At 52.1% G+C, this 17,183-nt stretch overlaps 1 protein-coding gene across 2 annotated transcripts; it reads left to right on the plus strand.

The window, feature by feature from the left end:
* Positions 1-2,996: 2,996 nt before the first annotated feature.
* On the plus strand, positions 2,997-16,988 carry IMPDH2 (inosine monophosphate dehydrogenase 2). 2 transcript variants are annotated; one of them, XM_040076715.1, is made up of 15 exons: positions 2,997-3,190; positions 3,280-3,328; positions 3,424-3,525; positions 3,701-3,775; positions 4,233-4,439; positions 8,907-8,994; positions 9,558-9,757; positions 10,836-10,926; positions 11,605-11,700; positions 13,039-13,110; positions 15,288-15,431; positions 15,622-15,766; positions 15,852-15,995; positions 16,372-16,455; positions 16,727-16,988. In XM_040076715.1, exons 1-15 carry the CDS (start codon positions 3,093-3,095, stop codon positions 16,746-16,748), a joined length of 1,617 nt encoding a protein of 538 aa, XP_039932649.1. In that variant the 5' UTR covers positions 2,997-3,092; the 3' UTR covers positions 16,749-16,988. The 2 variants fall into 2 exon arrangements, with proteins under 2 accessions (XP_039932649.1, XP_039932650.1); XM_040076716.1 differs by lacking the exon at positions 13,039-13,110.
* Positions 16,989-17,183: the final 195 nt, after the last annotated feature.

Below are 17,183 nucleotides of genomic sequence, written 5' to 3' on the forward strand. Positions count from 1 at the left end.
CATCTTGTCACTGTGTTATGAAAGGAACCATAGAAACCAGAGGCTGACTGACTTGTAAAGGACCTCACATTCTGACATGAGACTCATGTATTGTCCAAGCTCTTGACATTTAACAGTGTTGCTTTCTTTAGGAAACTTACAGCCTCTTACACATGTCCACAGCGCCATTAGATTTTCATTTGCTTTCAAGAGGTCAAGCATTTCCTCTTAAGTGGTAATGGCTGAAGCAGTGGCGAGCAGACTAGAGAGTGGTTCTTTACTCCTGTCTTAAGAACTTCATAGGGCTCTCATCTGTTGGCTGCTTTACCCCTAGAGGTCTGGACTTAGAGGGGTCACAAGGTCTGAAGTAGTTCTGGAACTGTTCTGCCTTGGACAATACAAAAAGACTTAATCTGATCTCTAAACAAGAATCCTCTTCTGCACTGTTGCTCCTAGGGCAGAAATTAAGACAGTTTTGTTCTCAGCTGCATTGGGGCTACTGTCTGCCTTGGCATAGATAGAAAGGATGAGACCTTGAATACTCCTATGCTGTGATAAGAGCAGATCCAGAAGTGGTAGAAAAGAGCCCCCTGAGTGTACAGGGGGTGGAGGACTGCTGGTACTGTAGTTGCTCATCCCCTTGCTGGACTGAGTCCTGCTGGACACTGCATGGCTGTCCACCTGTCCAGCCAAACCACATTCTTACACAAGTTTAATACTGACTGACTTGGAATTAGTGCTTGGACTCCTAAATCACTGTTGAAGTGGGATATCAACTGTCTTCCACCCTGTATGGGGCTTTTCTCCCCATCTTATTGCTGGAGCTGTTTCTCTCAAACATTACAGGGAATGCACCTTATCCTAATGATTCAGCCTCTTCTGTTTCATTGGTGCCAATGCTTAGGAGAGAGCCCTTCTCTGCTTATACCTCTTCCTACCTTAAGGAACATCTCATTTCTTCCAGAGGTCTTGCTGACATGCTGCCCCCAAATCTCTGAAGTGATTGCTCTATTCCTGTTTGTCGCTTTCCTTTGCTGCGTGGCTGAAGCTCTGCTCGTAGTACTGCAGTCAGGTTCCCTGTAACCTTGTGCATGGCAGCCACGTTTGCCTGCTTCTCCTTTCTCATTGGAGCTCATCAGAACAGGAAGGCAGATTAAACCCACTTACAGCAGCAATAAACCATGTCCAGAACTCGAGGGAACTGCAGGAGATGAGGCGGAGGGGATGTCTCAAAAAGGCAGGGTCCAGTTGCAGCCCAAAACCTCGCTTGATAATGAGTGTGCAGCCTATATGCAAAATACATCTTGTCTGTCCCTCCTGTGTTGACCCAGGTCTAAACAGCACATGTGATTGGCATCCTGCAAAGTGACCTTCAGAACTCTCCAGTAGCTTTGTCCCGTGAGTAACTCACACTACAAATCATTTTAAAGAGATGCACTCAACTATTTTTTTAATTTAATTTTACTCTTATATTCTCTGCTCTTTGTAATCTGCTTGGAAATAAAATGTTTTTCCCTGCAGCCTTTGTTGTAGTCTGTTTGAGAACCATTAAACTTTGTCTGATGTTTCTGTTGGAACAGAAGCCAACATGCCTGTTTACTGCTGTGCCTGTTCCATAGCACAACAGCTCAGATCCATGTGTGCCTCCCAGGTAGGCTCAGCAAACCTTTGTTAGTCTGTTCTTTTTTTAAATAAGGGTAGAGAGATCTATCACACTGATCTTGGTCCAGCGTGATGCCTTCTATTCTGCTGATCCTGTGACAGGTAATGCTGACTCGAGAGTGCATGTCCTTGGCAGGCGGCACCTTCTGATCTCTGTTCACATTTCCTGTGTCCTGCAGGGTAACGTGAGTAACGTATTTCTCGAAGCTGCTTTCTGATCTTTGAATAAGGAATTAACTTTCTACAGCAAGGAGTTGTAGACACAAGAGCACTGTTCTTTAGTCCCTGAGCGGGTTAGTGTTAGACAGGACCTTGCCTTGGACAGCGTGTTACAGGGAGCAGGTGAGAAGGGGTGTGGTTATCTCATGGCCCTGATGCTTTGAGGCTGGATCTGGAATGTCACAGCAAGCAAACCAAGAGGAGGAAGTTGTTCTGTAACCTGCAGTACAGGAACTTTTTCTGATGCTCAAACGGAACTGCAGGGATGGGAACATCTCATCCTGGAATGAGTCAACTGCTGTGTCCTGTAAGGCTCCTCTGAGGCAGATCTGTGTTTGTGCCTGTTCTGCTCCTCCAGGCACAGTCCTCCTGCTACTGCTCTTCTCCTAAATCCTCCCTCCAGCCCCAGTGTGTGGCACAGACCTGCCGGTGCTACACCCCCATTCCCAGTGTGCAGCTATCCTCTTCACACTGCTTGTTTGTACAGCCTGGCCTGGTGCCTTTGGGGATGAGGGGGCTAATGCCTACATGGGATCACCTTGGATCCTCTCTAGTGAGATTGCTGCCTCTCTCATTCCCCTCGAGGTGCAAGACTGGCCTTGCTGCTGCCTCTTGACTTTCATCCTTCGTGTAGCTCCCTTTGACTTAAAAAATTCTTTGGATTCTGCTGGTTTGTCCCAGCTCTGCGTTCGCCACTGACTCAACAAGCCTATTCTTGTCTTCTGAAGCTGTGGGAGTACCTGGTGTTTCAGTTCCTGTCGCAATGTCACTCATAGCTGGGCTTTTTTAGGTGGTCTTCTAGCAGGTATCACACTGTACTGGTGCCAGCCAAGCCAGAGCCTGGCAGGAAGGGCCCTGCTGGGCTGTGCCGGAGTTCAGCTCTCTCCTTTGATTGCCGGCTGCTCGCTCTGAGCACCAGAACAGCCGCGATGACCCGATGTCACGGGGCTGAAGACGCAGGGGCTCGGTGCTGAGAAGCTGCTCGGGAGGCACTGCCGGCGGCTGAGGGCCACAGCCGGGCCCGGTGAGTCCCCGCCAGCGCCCGGCACGCCGCGGGGCAGGGGCCGTGCTCCGCTCTGGGGCCCTCCACGGCGCCAGGGGGCGCTACGGGCTCCGGTCCCTGCCGGAGCCGCTCTGTCCGCGCCGTCGCGGGGCGGGCACAGCGGGTCCCTCCCGGCGGCCGTCGGGGCGCGCGTGCGCTCGGTGTGGCGGGGCGGGCACGCGGCGGGGCCATGGCGGACTACCTGATCAGCGGCGGCACCGGCTACGTGCCCGACGACGGGCTGACGGCGCAGCAGCTCTTCAGCTGCGGCGATGGGCTCACCTACAAGTGAGTGCGGCCGGCGCGGGGGTTGGGGCCGGGACTTGGGGCGAGGGGGCCCTGCGGTCGCTGACGCGTCTCCACTCGTTACCCCGCAGCGATTTCCTCATCCTCCCGGGGTACATCGACTTCACGGCGGACCAGGTGGTGAGTGGCCGGGGCGGGGGAGCGGGCCGGGGGCCGGGCCGGGGGTTGCGCCGGTGCCGCCGCTCACCCGCCGCGGCTGCCTGCCTCCCCGCCAGGACCTGACCTCGGCGCTGACCAAGAGAATCACCCTGAAGACCCCTCTGGTCTCCTCGCCCATGGACACGGTCACTGAGGCCAGCATGGCCATCGCCATGGCGGTGAGTGCGGCCGCAGGGCTGGCGGGCAGGAACCGCTGCCTGAGGCACACGCGTGGCTGCCCTGGGGTCCCCGCAGCCCCTCGGGCGAGGCCGGGCCCGGGAGCTCCATCAGTGCCGACCCCGCTGCTGCACCCGCAGTGTCTGCAATGACTCACAGCTGTCTTTGTATCCCCAGCTGACCGGAGGAATTGGGTTCATCCATCACAACTGCACTCCGGAGTTCCAGGCCAACGAAGTGCGGAAGGTGAAGGTGAGTGTCTGGAACGGCAGCACCATACCGTGCTGGCACAGGGTCCTCCGTGGAGGTGGGCAGCGGGTCTGGCCCTGCTGAATGAGCTGTGTGAGAAGACTGCTGACGTGTGGCCGATGTTGGTGCTTCAGAGCTGTAGTGCTGCCAGGGTTTGCAGGCGCAGCCCTCTTGTCGTGTGCCAGGCAGTGTCTATGATCAGCCTGGGACTTGAGTCCTCCTGGTGAGGGAATATTCCCCATCATTTCAGGGAGGAAGTTAGCCTGGAGACTCTTGGATTTTAACATTATTTGGGTGAGCCTTGTTGCTGGTTTGAGAGTCATCCTGTTGGTGAGCATGTGGCTCGGCTGGGTAGTTGCAGACCCATGTGAGTGGCTGCAGTGACCTGCAGGCATGTGCCTCGCTCCTGTCTGGCCTGGCAGTGCCACTCAGCCTGGCTGCTGGATCTGCTTCCTTTCAGAAATACGAGCAAGGATTCATCACAGACCCCGTGGTGCTGAGCCCCAATGACCGAGTGCGAGATGTGTTTGAAGCAAAAGCTCGTCATGGATTTTGTGGGATTCCCATCACGGACAATGGGAAGATGGGGGGCAAGCTGGTTGGGATCATCTCGTCCAGAGATATTGATTTCCTGAAAGAGTCAGAGCATGACCTGCCACTTGGTGAGGTGAGAAGTGCTCACACCTGACAGGTGTGAACACTGTTAGGAAGCTGTGTCACTTGTGATAAGGACAAGGGTGAGTGCGTGGCTGTGAGGGTGTTCTGCCACTGGGAGGGAGCAGCTCCAGCTTAGCTTTGCAGATCTGTCTATGAGTGTATTTCCAGGGGAGAGTGTCTTGCTCATTTGCACTCTCTGAGTGACTCCTGCAGTGCAGACTATGTAGTTTATGTGAGTTGTGGGGGTTATCTTTTAGTGCTGTGGAAACTCTCCCCTGCTTCACTAATCAACTGTTGGTGTTCGTGGCTGCTGATATAGTCCCACCTGCTGGCACTAGCCAGCTTTGTAGCAGCTGTGCTCTGTCCAACAAACCCTCCAAGCGCTGAGTTTCCTTTTCTGGGCTGCCTTTCCTTGTATGCTTCATCTGGGTTACTTGCTCTTTCAAATAAGTCCCCGAACTTGCAGTCTGGCAGTTTGGTCTTCGTAATGCTTCGCTGTCAGAGTCCCCTCATGCAGGAGAACGTTCTGTGATTCCGGTTACACAAGCTGTGTAACTTGAGATCTGCAGTGCTGTCAGGTTACACCACCAGTGCCTCTTGGCCATGCTTTGCTCTTGGCTCACAAATATTTTTAGCTCTTGCTGACCAAACCTGGTGTCACATGCTGATCCCTCTTTGGTTTGAAATTGGCTACAAATACCTGGTGCAAGAGCCTTAAAACAGGAATAGGTTATAAAAGTGCACATGGTCCTTTGAAGCAATGCTGCCCATTCAGTGGAGCCAGATAAGAATCTTCCCTCTTACTTTCTGTGGGTCATTCAGCACTGCAGAGCAGGAAGCTTGCTGCTGTCAGTGTCTGGTGCTTATCCCTGTCACCAGGCAAGGCCAGGGGAACAAATGGTTTCCTCAATCTTCTGTCCACTTGCAATCCAGCAGTCCTTTTACTGAGCCATTCGTTGCCATCCACTTAACCACACAGGTCTCTTGTAGCATGGGAAGCGCATGAATCCCACAGACTTAGGAAGTGTCACCAGCCCTTGTTCTTGTAGGTGACTTCAACCTACCACACATCTGCTGGGAACTTAATACAGCAGAAGAGAGGCAGTCCAGGAAGTTCTTAGAGTGTGTGGAGGACAACTTTTTGTCAGAGCTGGCAAGTGAGCCCTCCAGGGGAGGGACTGTGTTAGATCTGTTGTTTGCAAATAGAGATGGGCTGGTGGGAGATGTGGTGGTTGGAGGCCGCTTGGGACAGAGCGATCATGAAATTACAGAATTCTCGATACTTGGTGAAATGAGGAGGAACATCAATAGGACTTTTACACTGGATTTCCAGAGGGCAGACTTTGGCCTATTTAGGAGACTTATTCAGAGAGTTCCTTGGGAAGCCCTTAAAAACAAAGGAGTCCAGGGAAGGTGGACATGCTTCAAAGCAGAGATGTTGAGGGCAGAGGAGCAGACTGTCCCTGTGTGCTGAAAGATGAGTCGACGAGGTAAATGTCCAGCCTGGATGGGCAAGGAGGTTTTGAAGGAACTTGGGAATAAAAAGAGGATGCATCATCTTTGGAAGGAGGGTCAGGTCTCTCAGGAAGTATTTAAGGGGGTTGCTGGGGCATGTAGGAAAAAAATTAAGAGAGGCCAAAGCTCAGTTCAAATTTAATTTGGCAATTTTTGTAAAGGATAATAAAACATGTTTTTACAAATGTATTAATGGCAAAAGGAAGCTTAAGACCAACCTTTGTTCCTTATTGGATGAGGGAGGGAACTTAGTAACTGCAGATGAAGAGAAGGCAGAAGTGCTTAACGCCTTCTTTGCCTCAGTGTTTTGTGGGAAGATGACTTGTCTTCAGGACAGCTGTCCTCCTGGGTTGGTAGGTGGTGTCAGGGAGCAAAATGGTCCCCCTGTTATCCAGGAAGAGGCAGTCAGAGAACTGCTGAGCCACTTGGATATTCATAAATCTATGTACCCAGCTGGGATCCATCCCAGGGTGATGAGGGAGCTGGCAGATGAGCTTGTGAAGCCGCTCTCCATCATTTACCAACAGTCCTGGCTCACTGGTGAGGCTCCAGATGACTGGAAGCTGGCCAATGTGACACCCATTCACAAAAAGGGTGGGAAGGAGGATCCTGGTAATTACAGGCCAGTCAGCCTGACCTCAGTACCCGGTAAGGTAACGAAGCAGTTTATATTCTGTCATCATACAGCACCTACACAGCTAGGGTTTCAGACCCAGCCAGCATGGGTCTAGGAGGGGTAAAGGTAGTTGGTCATGTTTGAACAACCTGGTCTCCTTTTATGACCGGGTGACCCTGGTGAATGCAGGAAAGGCTGTGGATATTGTGTATTTGGACTTCAGCAAGGCCTTTGACACAGTGTCCCACAGCACACTCCTGGAAAAGCTGGCAGCCCGTGGCTTGGACAGGAGCACTCTTTGCTGGGTTAGGAACTGGCTGGATGGCTGGGCCCAGAGAGTGGTGGGGAACGGTGCTGCATCCAGCTGGGGCCAGGCACCAGTGGTGTCCCTCAGAGGTCTGTGCTGGCCCCAGCACACTGAACATGACTGTTCAATATTTTTATTGATTGATATTTATTGAGTTTTTCATTAGTAAATTTTCATTAGTAAATTTGTAGGTGACACTAAGCATGTGTCGATCTGTTGGAAGGTAGGAAGGCTCTGCAGAGAGACCTGGAACAGTTGGATGAATGGGCAGAGCTTAACAAGACGAAGTTTAATAAGTCCAAGTGCCAAGTGCTGCACTTTGGCTGCAGTAACCCCCTGCAGTGCTGTAGGCTGGGGATGCTGTGGCTGGACAGTTGCCAGGCAGAAAGGGACCTGGGGGTGCTGGTGACAGCAGCTGAACAGGAGCCAGCAGTGTGCCCTGGTGGCCAAGAAGGCCAGTGGCATCCTGCCCTGTGTCAGGAATGGTGTGGCCAGCAGGAGCAGGGAGGTCATTCTTGCCCTGTACTCGGCACTGGTGAGGCCACACCTTGACTGCTGTGTCCAGTTCTGGCCCCTCAGTTTAGGACGGACATTGAGATGCTTGAGTGTGTCCAGAGGAGGCAACGAGGTGGTGAACGACTGAGGGAGCTGGGGTTGTTTAGCCTGGAGAAAAGGACACTCAGAGGTGACCTTATCACTCTACAACCTCCTGACAGGTGGGTGTAGTCAGCTGGGGGTTGGTCTCTTTCTCCAGGCACCAACTGACAGAACACAGAGAGGACACAGTCTCACACTGCACCAAGGGAAATATAGGTTGGATATTAGGAAAAAGTTTTTTATGGAAAGAGTGATAAAGTACTGGAATGATCTGCCCAGGGAGGTGGTGCAGTCACCGTTCTTGGATGCCTAGTCCAAAAGATTGGATGCGGCACTCAGTGCCATGGTTTAGTTGAGGTGTTAGGGCATGGGTTGGACTTGATAATCTTGAAGATCTCTTTCAACCTAGTGATTCTGTGATGCCTCAGGCTTCTGAGATGTGGGTTCTGTCACACACAGCATTTTGGGTAGATGCAGGCATGGTCAGCCTCTTTCTGATACAAAATGTCTGTTCTTATTGTCTAAATAACTAAAATTGTCCATCTTTGTGTGCAACTGATCTACCTTCTTGAGGGGCTAGAGAATGTTCCCTTTTAGCTTTGCCCAGCCTTCTCAAATAACCTTTCATGGGGACTTGATGATCACAGAATGCTGTGGTTGGAAAGGGACTTGGATGTCTCTTGTCAAGCCACCTGCTGGAGGCATGTTGAGCTGGAGGAGGTTTTGTGGGGCTGTGTCTAAGTCTCCAAGGATGGAGATTTCATTATCTCTCTAGGCTGCTCTCCCAGCGGGAGACCACTGTTGTGGTGAAAGCCACCATACCAGGTCAGATGTTCCCCTGTTCCCCACTGTCCAGCACTGCTCTTTGCTTTTCACCATGTTTTGGTGTTTGTTGTAGGAGTGAATGTGAGTGAGCATATTTGGATTGACACAACTCCTTTAGCCCACTGACCTTACCAGCAACAGCAGTGGGTTATTCTGTGCAGAGCCCTTCCAGGGCCTGTGCACTGGAGATGCTGCCTGAAAATGAGATTGAGGGCACCATTTCTACCAGAACAGCATGAGACTCTGAATATGCCTCCAGCCCTTATTTGTGTGTGCTCCACTGAAAGGGAGAACTGTTAGGGTGATACCCCAAGTAAAGGTCATCTGAGAGTTGTCCCTTGTTTCCAGGTGCTTTCACTTGTCTTCCTGAGGCCTTCTGCCATCTCCTGTTTTCAGTGCACTAATGGGCTTGGGGCCTGATGCCAGTGCCCATGTGGGGACAACACACTGGAGGCTTTTCCTGTGTGTTTCTAGAGACGTGTTGCTGTGCTGTGGGCCCTTTTGTAGAGCACTCCTGCATGACTGCTATGGAGTGTTTCACGTGGGCGGGGGGGTTTGGTATTTTCAGATCAGTGTGAAGGAGTTCTTGTGACTTTTTCTCTTCTCCCACCCACTAGATTATGACAAAGCGGGAGGATCTTGTTGTGGCCCCAGCTGGTGTAATGTTGAAAGAAGCAAATGAAATTCTGCAAAGAAGTAAAAAAGGTACCTGTAACGGTGTGTGGCGCGAGGGAGAGCTGTGGAAGCACTGGGCTGGGCAGCAGTGGGTGAATGTGAGCACACGGTCCCTGCGTGCATGAACCGTGGGAGATGACAGTAAAGAGAGTGCCCGCAGCCCTCTGCCAGGGTACAGAGTTCACATGCCTTCATCTAAAATGTGTTTGGAGTTGAGGGATTATTGTCAGCCACATGTCTTTGATTTTTTGTCCTAGCCTTCACATTTCAGTACTCAGTTCAGCTCTCTTAGGGTTTAGTAGTTTGACTTTTAATAGGGTGTTTTGTGTCTAATTATTTAAAAATACGCATGTTTTCTATGGTTGATGTAAAAATACCGAGTCCTTCTCCAGTCCTACAAACAAACTCCTTTCTCTGTTTCTCGAGCCAGAGCTGCTTGCATTCGTGGGCAAGCAAGATTTGGTAATGCACCACTGAGTCTCCATCTTGTAGCAATTTCTGCCTGCCCACTGCTCCTGGACTGTTGCACTGCTCTGAGCTAATGTCTGTCTCCTGTAGAAATCTGCAGTAATGTTCTTTCTGTCTGTTTCCAGGCAAGCTGCCAATTGTTAATGAAGATGACGAGCTGGTGGCTATCATTGCCCGCACTGACCTCAAGAAGAACAGGGACTACCCTCTGGCTTCTAAGGACTCCAAGAAGCAGCTGCTCTGCGGTGCCGCTATCGGGACCCACGAGGATGACAAGTACCGGCTGGACTTGCTGGTGCAGGCTGGTGTGGATGCTGTTGTGCTGGTGAGCACCCACAGGGGACCCATGGGCATTGTGTCGGCCTGGGACACTGCGGGGTGAATCCCCAGGATGGATGTCTCTGACAGTGTGGCAGCAGCGTGGCGCTCACTGTCTCTGTCACAGGCCTTTCTGTGTTAGAATATAGCATTTTCTCGACCTCTCAGTCTTACTCAGGTTAGAATCCTCAAACTGGAGGGATTCCTCTTGCCTGGAGACTTATGTGACCTGGAGGGAGTTTGTAGGGTGCATTGAAGCCCTGAAGGTTGAGAAGAGAAACATTGTCAGTTAATACAGAATCTTCTACAAATAATTCTTGCACTCTGCCAGCAGCCTCTCTGATGTTCCTGACTAATTTTGAATATTCGGCTTCTTATAGTTTCCCTTCATCCCTCCCTTTGGTGTTTGTTACTGTGTTACTCTCTTACCGATGTTCAGGAGTGAGTGATTAGTGAGCCCAGAGCTGCTCTGCTGGTCTCCCTCTCCCTTTCTGGCCTGTAAACTTTCAGGCACAGTTGTCACTGCCTGTATTTGCACATGGTTTTCTCATTGATTGTGATCCTGTGAGTCTGCTGTGCTCTGAGGGCACGGCTGAGCAGGGGGAAATGTTTAACAGACGTTATTTGACTGGGTCACAGAGATTGGCAGGGACTGAATTCCCAGTGCTCGACATCTGGTATTTGAGCTGCTCTGCTGCACAGTGGGGAAGTGCATCCCTCCTCCAGCTCTCCTGGGTTTCATAAGGAACATTCTCCATTTCACCTGTAGTTTGAGACAGGGCTGACAGTGTCCTGCTGATAGAGCCAGATGGTTTTTATCCACAGCCAGATGTTCTGCTTGTTGCCTTTTGTAGAAGCTACAGGTTTAAACATGAAGGATATTATTGCTTATTTACAATAAACTGCCTTGTACAGGGAAGGTACATTCCTGTCTTGGCAGCAGCTTCTCCTGGGGTTCTGTGCCCAATTTGGGGAGTCATTTTGCCCATTACCCAGCTTAGCAGAGAGCCCAGCAAGCAGAGATCCGAAGCTGCATTTGTAATTTGCAGAAATTCTGTTTAAAACTGATTTTCTTTCTGTTGCAGGATTCCTCTCAGGGGAATTCCATCTTCCAGATCAATATGATAAAATACATTAAGGAGAAATATCCCAACCTACAGGTTATTGGAGGAAATGGTAGGCGTGCATTGAAGACTCTTCTTGTCTTTAAATGACATTTGTTTTTTAGACATAGAGGGAGCTGCAGGGGTGTGAATGAGACGATCATCTTGGGAAATTTCTGTAAACTTAATATGGTTTCCTCTGACTTGTGGAATGGAGCAAGACCACTGTAGACACAGGGCAGTACCTTACTGCTGCAGATACTTAGAAGCCTTTGTTCTGCAGCACAGTTTATTACGGTCCTGTGTAGCACATTACCCATTAGCTTATTTTACACACCAGTTTAAAATTTTGCATAGTAATGAATATTGCTTGGTGTGGAAATCTAATGGCAATTTTTCCTGCCTCTTGACAGCAGAGTCCAGTGGTCCTTGTCTTTACCTGATGCTGCTGTTACCCTGTACTCTGCCCTCCCTACCTCATGTGGCCCAGAGAGTGCTTGGGACCACGCTGTGACTTCTGCTGCCTCAGCCTTTGGCTGGAAGTGTGTTGCAGAATAGCCTAAGGGGGCAGTGTCACCTCACTGGGACAGCTGGGGCAGAAACACACTACTCCTCCCAGACAGGCCTGGCTCTGGCACAGGCTGTTGCCCTGGGCAGGGGATGTTGGCAGCAGTGGGGGGACCTCCAGGGCAGAGAAGTGTTGTTTGCAAATGTGCTTGTCTGTTTTCAAACCGATTTCTGCTCCCCACAGTGGTGACTGCGGCTCAGGCCAAGAACCTCATTGACGCCGGGGTTGATGCCCTGAGGGTCGGGATGGGCAGTGGCTCCATCTGCATCACACAGGAAGGTGAGAGAGACCAGCTGCCTCCTAAATAGGCTGAAGACAGGTACTTAGTAGAAATTCCCTGCTGAAAAGCAACATGGCTGGGATGGAATTCTCCCGTTGTGAGGGTAGTGTCTGACAGCAAGATGTCTTTCACCTGCTTTGTCCAGGACTTCCAACCTTTGGGGTGGCAGCAACAGCAAAGGCATTTCCCAGTACTGACCAAGACTGAGTAGAGCTGGTGTGGCAGATGGTGGCTTTGCCTGAGGGGAGCTGTGGCTCAGTGTGGGATGAGGCTGGCAGGCAGCTCTTCAGGGAGAGGGGTTTACTGGATCCCCAGTGCTGATGGGTGAAGTGCACTGGGCTGTCTGTGCTCCCTTTCCTTCTGGCCAGCGGTGTGCATGATGCAGTATTGATCTGGCTCTGGGCTCTGATGCCTTTGCAATTTCCAGCCCAGAATGGGATTTCTTGCTTTTGTCTCTGCAGTTAGAGCTTGTGTGGGGCAGAGGCTGTGTCACCCTTAGTTAAAAGGCAAGAGAGGCATTCCCAGGGCTTGAAGAAAGCCCATCTTGAGGACAGACTCAGTCCTTGTGTGTTGAACCTCAGGTGGGGTGCAGAGAGGTGGTGCAGGAAGGTACTGCAGTCCACGAGTACAGCCCCTCACTGCTTTGGTCCTTGGTTTGTGCTACAGGAGGCAGCAAGTGAGCAGCTGCTGGCTGTAGGAGCTGCATTAGCTCTGCCCTTTCCAGCATAGAGTCTGAGCAGCCCTGGACCTGTGCTGTGTTCCTGCTTTGCCTGGCTGCAGGGGCTTCCCAGTCAGGGCAGTCTGTCTCAGGTCAGCTTTCTAAGGAGGAAGTAGTATCCTTGGGCTGACACTTCTATAGCCAGAGCAGAGCCAGAACACACATGCCCTACCCAGGCTCTGAGGCAAAGGCATGCTCTGATCTGCAGTGTGGTGAATGTCCCAGGAGTTCCTCCAGCTGCCTCAGGAGATGGGGTTGGGTGCTGGTTTTGGCAAAGGAGCAGAGCTGAGGTAGAATGTGGCGCTTCACAGGAGATGTGGTTGCAGAGCTCTTGCCTGCAGCTCACCAGGTTTTTGGCCCTGATAAGGGCAAGAACTCTGGGTTTTTGGGGTAAGGGTCACCTCTCTGGGTGGCTGCTGGGGTAGGGTGAGCATGCGCTGTGCACAGCCGGGCCTGGCTGCCTTGGTTCTGGCCTCTGGCTTGGCTCGGGCTAGGAAGGATCTGCAAAGTCAGCTCTGTCCCACACCGTATGCTCTGCCCAGTAGCAGGTCACTTCTGGGGTCCTTTGTTCTGCTGCTGTTCTTCTGTCTCTAAAATGTGTGTGTTTGTTTTTGTTTAGCTGCTCCAAAGATCCCTCCAGACCTAAAGTCCCACAGCCCCAAATGCCCTTCTACTGTCACGGGCACCTATAGTAAGTCACTTGCCCTGTTCCCAACCCTAATTATGTGTCTTGAAGCAGGACCCTGATTTGGCTGCACATGGCCCTACTGCTTGTTTGAGAATAATTTAGCTGTAGATGCACTTGGGGTTTTGTGGCTTTGGATACTGGTTTTGAATCTGAAATGAAACCTGAGAAATCTTTCTGATTACATAAAGCAGAATCTGAACTGTCCAAGCTGAGGGAACTCAGGCCGGTCCTCTCTCCACTCCAAAATCCAGTTAGGAGCCTGACCACACTTTCTGGATCTCTAGCCAGCCATGCTCCTGCTAGGCCTCCCTGCGTCTGGGAGGCGATCCCCAAGCAGTTCTCGATTGTGCCCAAAATGCAGCCCTAGTTCTGGGGAAGTTGTGTACTGACCAAGCTTCCCATGGAGCTGGCTCCCCTGAGTTACAGAGGGATTTTACTGCGCACGGCCACCTTGGCAGCTGCGTTCCATCTTTTCCCCACCAAGTCCTGTGGAGAGAAGGGGCTTTTGCCTGCCCAGCACCGGGTGCAGTGTTTTCTGCTCTGATGCTCTGACTAAGCAGCCCCTCCAAGGCAAGCCTTAGGCTTTGTCCTTTCTCCTGTTTCTGACACACCTCCAAGGGAGAGGTTTACTCTTGCAGATCCTGGAAGGTTTTCTCTAGCAGACGATTTTGTAGGGCCACCTTTTGCCAATACACTAAAAGGGACAAACCCTCACCCTGACCTGTGTGATGTGTGTGTATGCTCAGAACTCTGCTTGGGAAGCCTGTGCTCCGGGGCTGTGGCACTGGGCACTGGGACAGCCGGAGAGGCATGATGCTCCCAGGGGCCCTGAGCCAAGCTGTGCCTTAAAAGGGCTGGTTCTGTGGTTGCGCTTGAGAGGTTTCTGCAGGCCCTGCACTGTCTGTGGCACAATCCCATAGACCCTGGACTCAAACCCTTTCAGAAATGGGTGTTTCTCTCCACAGAGCTCTTTCACGGCAGCATTTTGCAGCTGCACTGTGGCCTTCAGCAGTGCAGAACTGTGCAAGACCATCTCTTTAAGGGCATTGATGATAAAGCTGGCAGCCTCTCCCTGGCTGGCTGAGCCTGAGCTGAACGGTGGGGTCTGATTAAATTTAGTTCTGTCACAATCTCAGCCTGGAGTCTGGCTGCCCTCCCTCAGCTGCTGCTGCTGAGTGCTGGGAGTAGCGAAACTGTAGCCTCCTGGCCCCTGCAAGCCTCTGCCAGGGACCTGCTGCCAGCACTGCTGCCATGCAGGCTGAACCACACCTGGAGTTCACACTCCAAAGTACTAATTCTGTATGGCCGTAATCTTACCCTGTTTATGGGACTAACCATGACTGGAGAAAAGGCTTCCAGTTGATGGTGGGGAAGGGATGTCTCCCTGAGAGAAGCTTATCTCAGTGTTCCTGCATGCCTGTGGCTGACAAACATGTTACAAGACATGCCTTGTGCTGGTTTTCCTCACATAATGGAAAGCTTCTTAACTGCTACCGAATGGGAAGAACAAGTAAATCCAAAGCTAATAACTCTCTCCTCATGGGGCAGCTAAACTTGATGGAATCCTTGCTACATTGCAGGGCAGGAACATAGTTTATTACCAAACCATTCTGCCTGTTTCCTTTTCCACTGCTGCATGTGTGTGTGTATGCAGACCTGTATGTATAGATATATTTATATCTATACCATATACAGGCATACGAGCTCTCTCCCAGACAACTGCCTTTCCATTCAAGAGGTACATCTTACAGATGCCGTGTACATGGACAAGGGGTCTTGCCATTCCGGGAGAGAGCCAGCAGTGGGACATGGCTACATGCCAGGGATGCTTTGGAGAGGGGCTTTTGGAGTTTGCTTTATTTCATTCCCAAGCTCCTCACTTCTGCCGTGCACCAAGATTGAGCCACGAGTCTCGTCTGATCCCAGCCATCTGATCAAAGACCCCAGTCTCAAGATCACTCACAGCTTTTTGGAGCCAAGGGCTCCAAGGGCTGTGAGGATGTCTCAGCAGGCAACTCCCGGGCATTTGCTTCTCTTGCAATTCAGCCTAGGGAAGGAGTATCCAGAGATTTGTGTGTTCTGAGTGCTGGAGCATGTGTGTGCTGGAAGCCTGAAAGAGCCTGCTGGGACGGGGGCGTGCCGCCGCCTGGAGCTGACCGTGTGTGCGCTCTGTCCCGCAGTGCTGGCGTGCGGCCGTCCCCAGGCCACGGCGGTGTACAAGGTGTCCGAGTACGCCCGGAGGTTCGGCGTGCCCGTGATCGCCGACGGAGGGATCCAGACGGTTGGGCACATCGCCAAGGCCCTGGCGCTTGGGGCCTCCACAGGTGAGCACCGGTGTAGGGAATCTCGTAGGGGGTGTTTCCATATGGAATCACGGTGGGCATGAGGGCGGTTACCTCCAGGTGGCTGGGGGTGTTGGGGGCTGCAGCCAGTGCTGTGCCCAGGAACCCTGAGGGATTTTGCATCCACCGCCACTGCTGCTGATGTGCTGTTCCTGGTGATATCTCGTGCCAGTGATGATGGGCTCACTCCTGGCTGCCACCACGGAGGCCCCAGGCGAGTACTTCTTCTCAGATGGCATCAGGCTGAAGAAATACCGCGGCATGGGCTCCCTAGATGCCATGGACAAGAATTTGGGCAGCCAGAATCGGTATTTCAGGTCAGAGACGGTGCTTTGGGGCAGCGGATCAAGCTTTTGGGGCTTCTCTGCGTCACTAATACCCTTGATTTGTGCTTTCATGCAGTGAGACAGACAAAATTAAAGTGGCCCAGGGGGTCTCCGGTGCAGTGCAAGACAAGGGCTCTATTCATAAATTCATTCCATACCTAATTGCTGGGATCCAGCATTCCTGCCAGGATATTGGTGCCAAGAGCCTGACCCAAGTCCGGTGAGTGCTTCCCCGTGCCTGTTACTCTGGTTAGGTTGTGGCGCTGCTGTCTGGAGTCCCTGGGGAGCCGTACTGAAGCTGTGGTGTGTTCTGGATAGTTTGTAGCTCTCTTCCTTCATCTCCAGTGGGCACTGCACCATGGATCTGCCAGCCACAGGGACACAGGAGTGTGGTCTCTTGTGGCATATTCAGCTGGCTGGGCCCAAAATGTTGGGGTTATGTTACCCAGCCTGATTTTGGGAGCACAGCAAAGACCATTCTGGCCACAGCTGGAGGAACCAGTGACCCTTGTCCCAGCTGTTCCAGCTGAGCATATGCCAGAGCACTGTCTTCCTTGGACTCTGCCTGGCTTGTGACAGGTGTCCTTCCCCCTCAGTGCCATGATGTACTCGGGAGAGCTGAAATTTGAGAAGAGGACAACATCTGCCCAGGTTGAAGGAGGAGTGCACGGCCTCCACTCGTAAGTGCTTCTGGCAGGATCCTTGTCACCTTGGGCAGGGTGTTGGGGGTCAGGAACAGCTACCCTGTACCTCAGCTGCCATGCCCTTGGTTTGGTGTGCCATTCATTGGCTTGCCCTGGCACCACACAGCTGGGCCAGGCCTTGGCCTGTCAGGATGCTGAGGCTCTTTCCATCCCTGGGCTGGCAGGATCCATTCCATACTGCACCTTTGCCCCTGCCCTGAGTAAGGTGGGTCATTAAAGGGACTCCCTGGTGCTGCTTCCCTCGCAGGTATGAGAAGCGCCTCTTCTGAAAAAGATCCGTCTCTGTCCTTGTGCCACTCAGCCCTGCGCCGCTCCGTGCAGGAGCTGCTCTTGCTGCAGAAGTGCCATTATTCTGGGCTGCCTGGAGCTCCCGCTGTCCCTTGGCTGCTTTCTGACCACCTGTGGGGCCCACCTTCCACCCAGGAGCTGTGATCCTGGGCTGGAGCCTTGCACATGTTAGCCATGTTTTACAATAAAAAAAAAAATGAAAAGATGTGCAGTTGGTGTCAGCCCAGGGCCTCTCTTCCTCCTTTACCTCCCTTGCTCTCCTTCCTTGGCTCCTGTCCCTTGCTTCCCACGTGTCAGAGGCAGCTGATAACCCCAGAAGGGACTGTGCATGTGAAGGGCAACGGGGAGGGGAGAGCCCTGAGACAGGGCTGAGTGGGTAACACAGTATGGCTTCTTTAAAAATCCTTCCTGAGAGC

Source organism: Hirundo rustica, chromosome 12, assembly GCF_015227805.2.
Source record: "Hirundo rustica isolate bHirRus1 chromosome 12, bHirRus1.pri.v3, whole genome shotgun sequence".
In the NCBI taxonomy this organism is placed as follows: Eukaryota; Metazoa; Chordata; class Aves; order Passeriformes; family Hirundinidae; genus Hirundo; species Hirundo rustica.

Coding starts and splice junctions, on each gene's coding strand:
- IMPDH2 (XM_040076715.1), top strand. CDS start 3,093: ATGGCGGACTACCTGATCAGCGGCGGCACCGGCTACGTGCCCGACGAC. Junction 3,191..3,279: donor GGCGATGGGCTCACCTACAA/GTGAGTGCGGCC, acceptor GTTACCCCGCAG/CGATTTCCTCATCCTCCCGG. Junction 15,767..15,851: donor AGCCAGAATCGGTATTTCAG/GTCAGAGACGGT, acceptor GCTTTCATGCAG/TGAGACAGACAAAATTAAAG.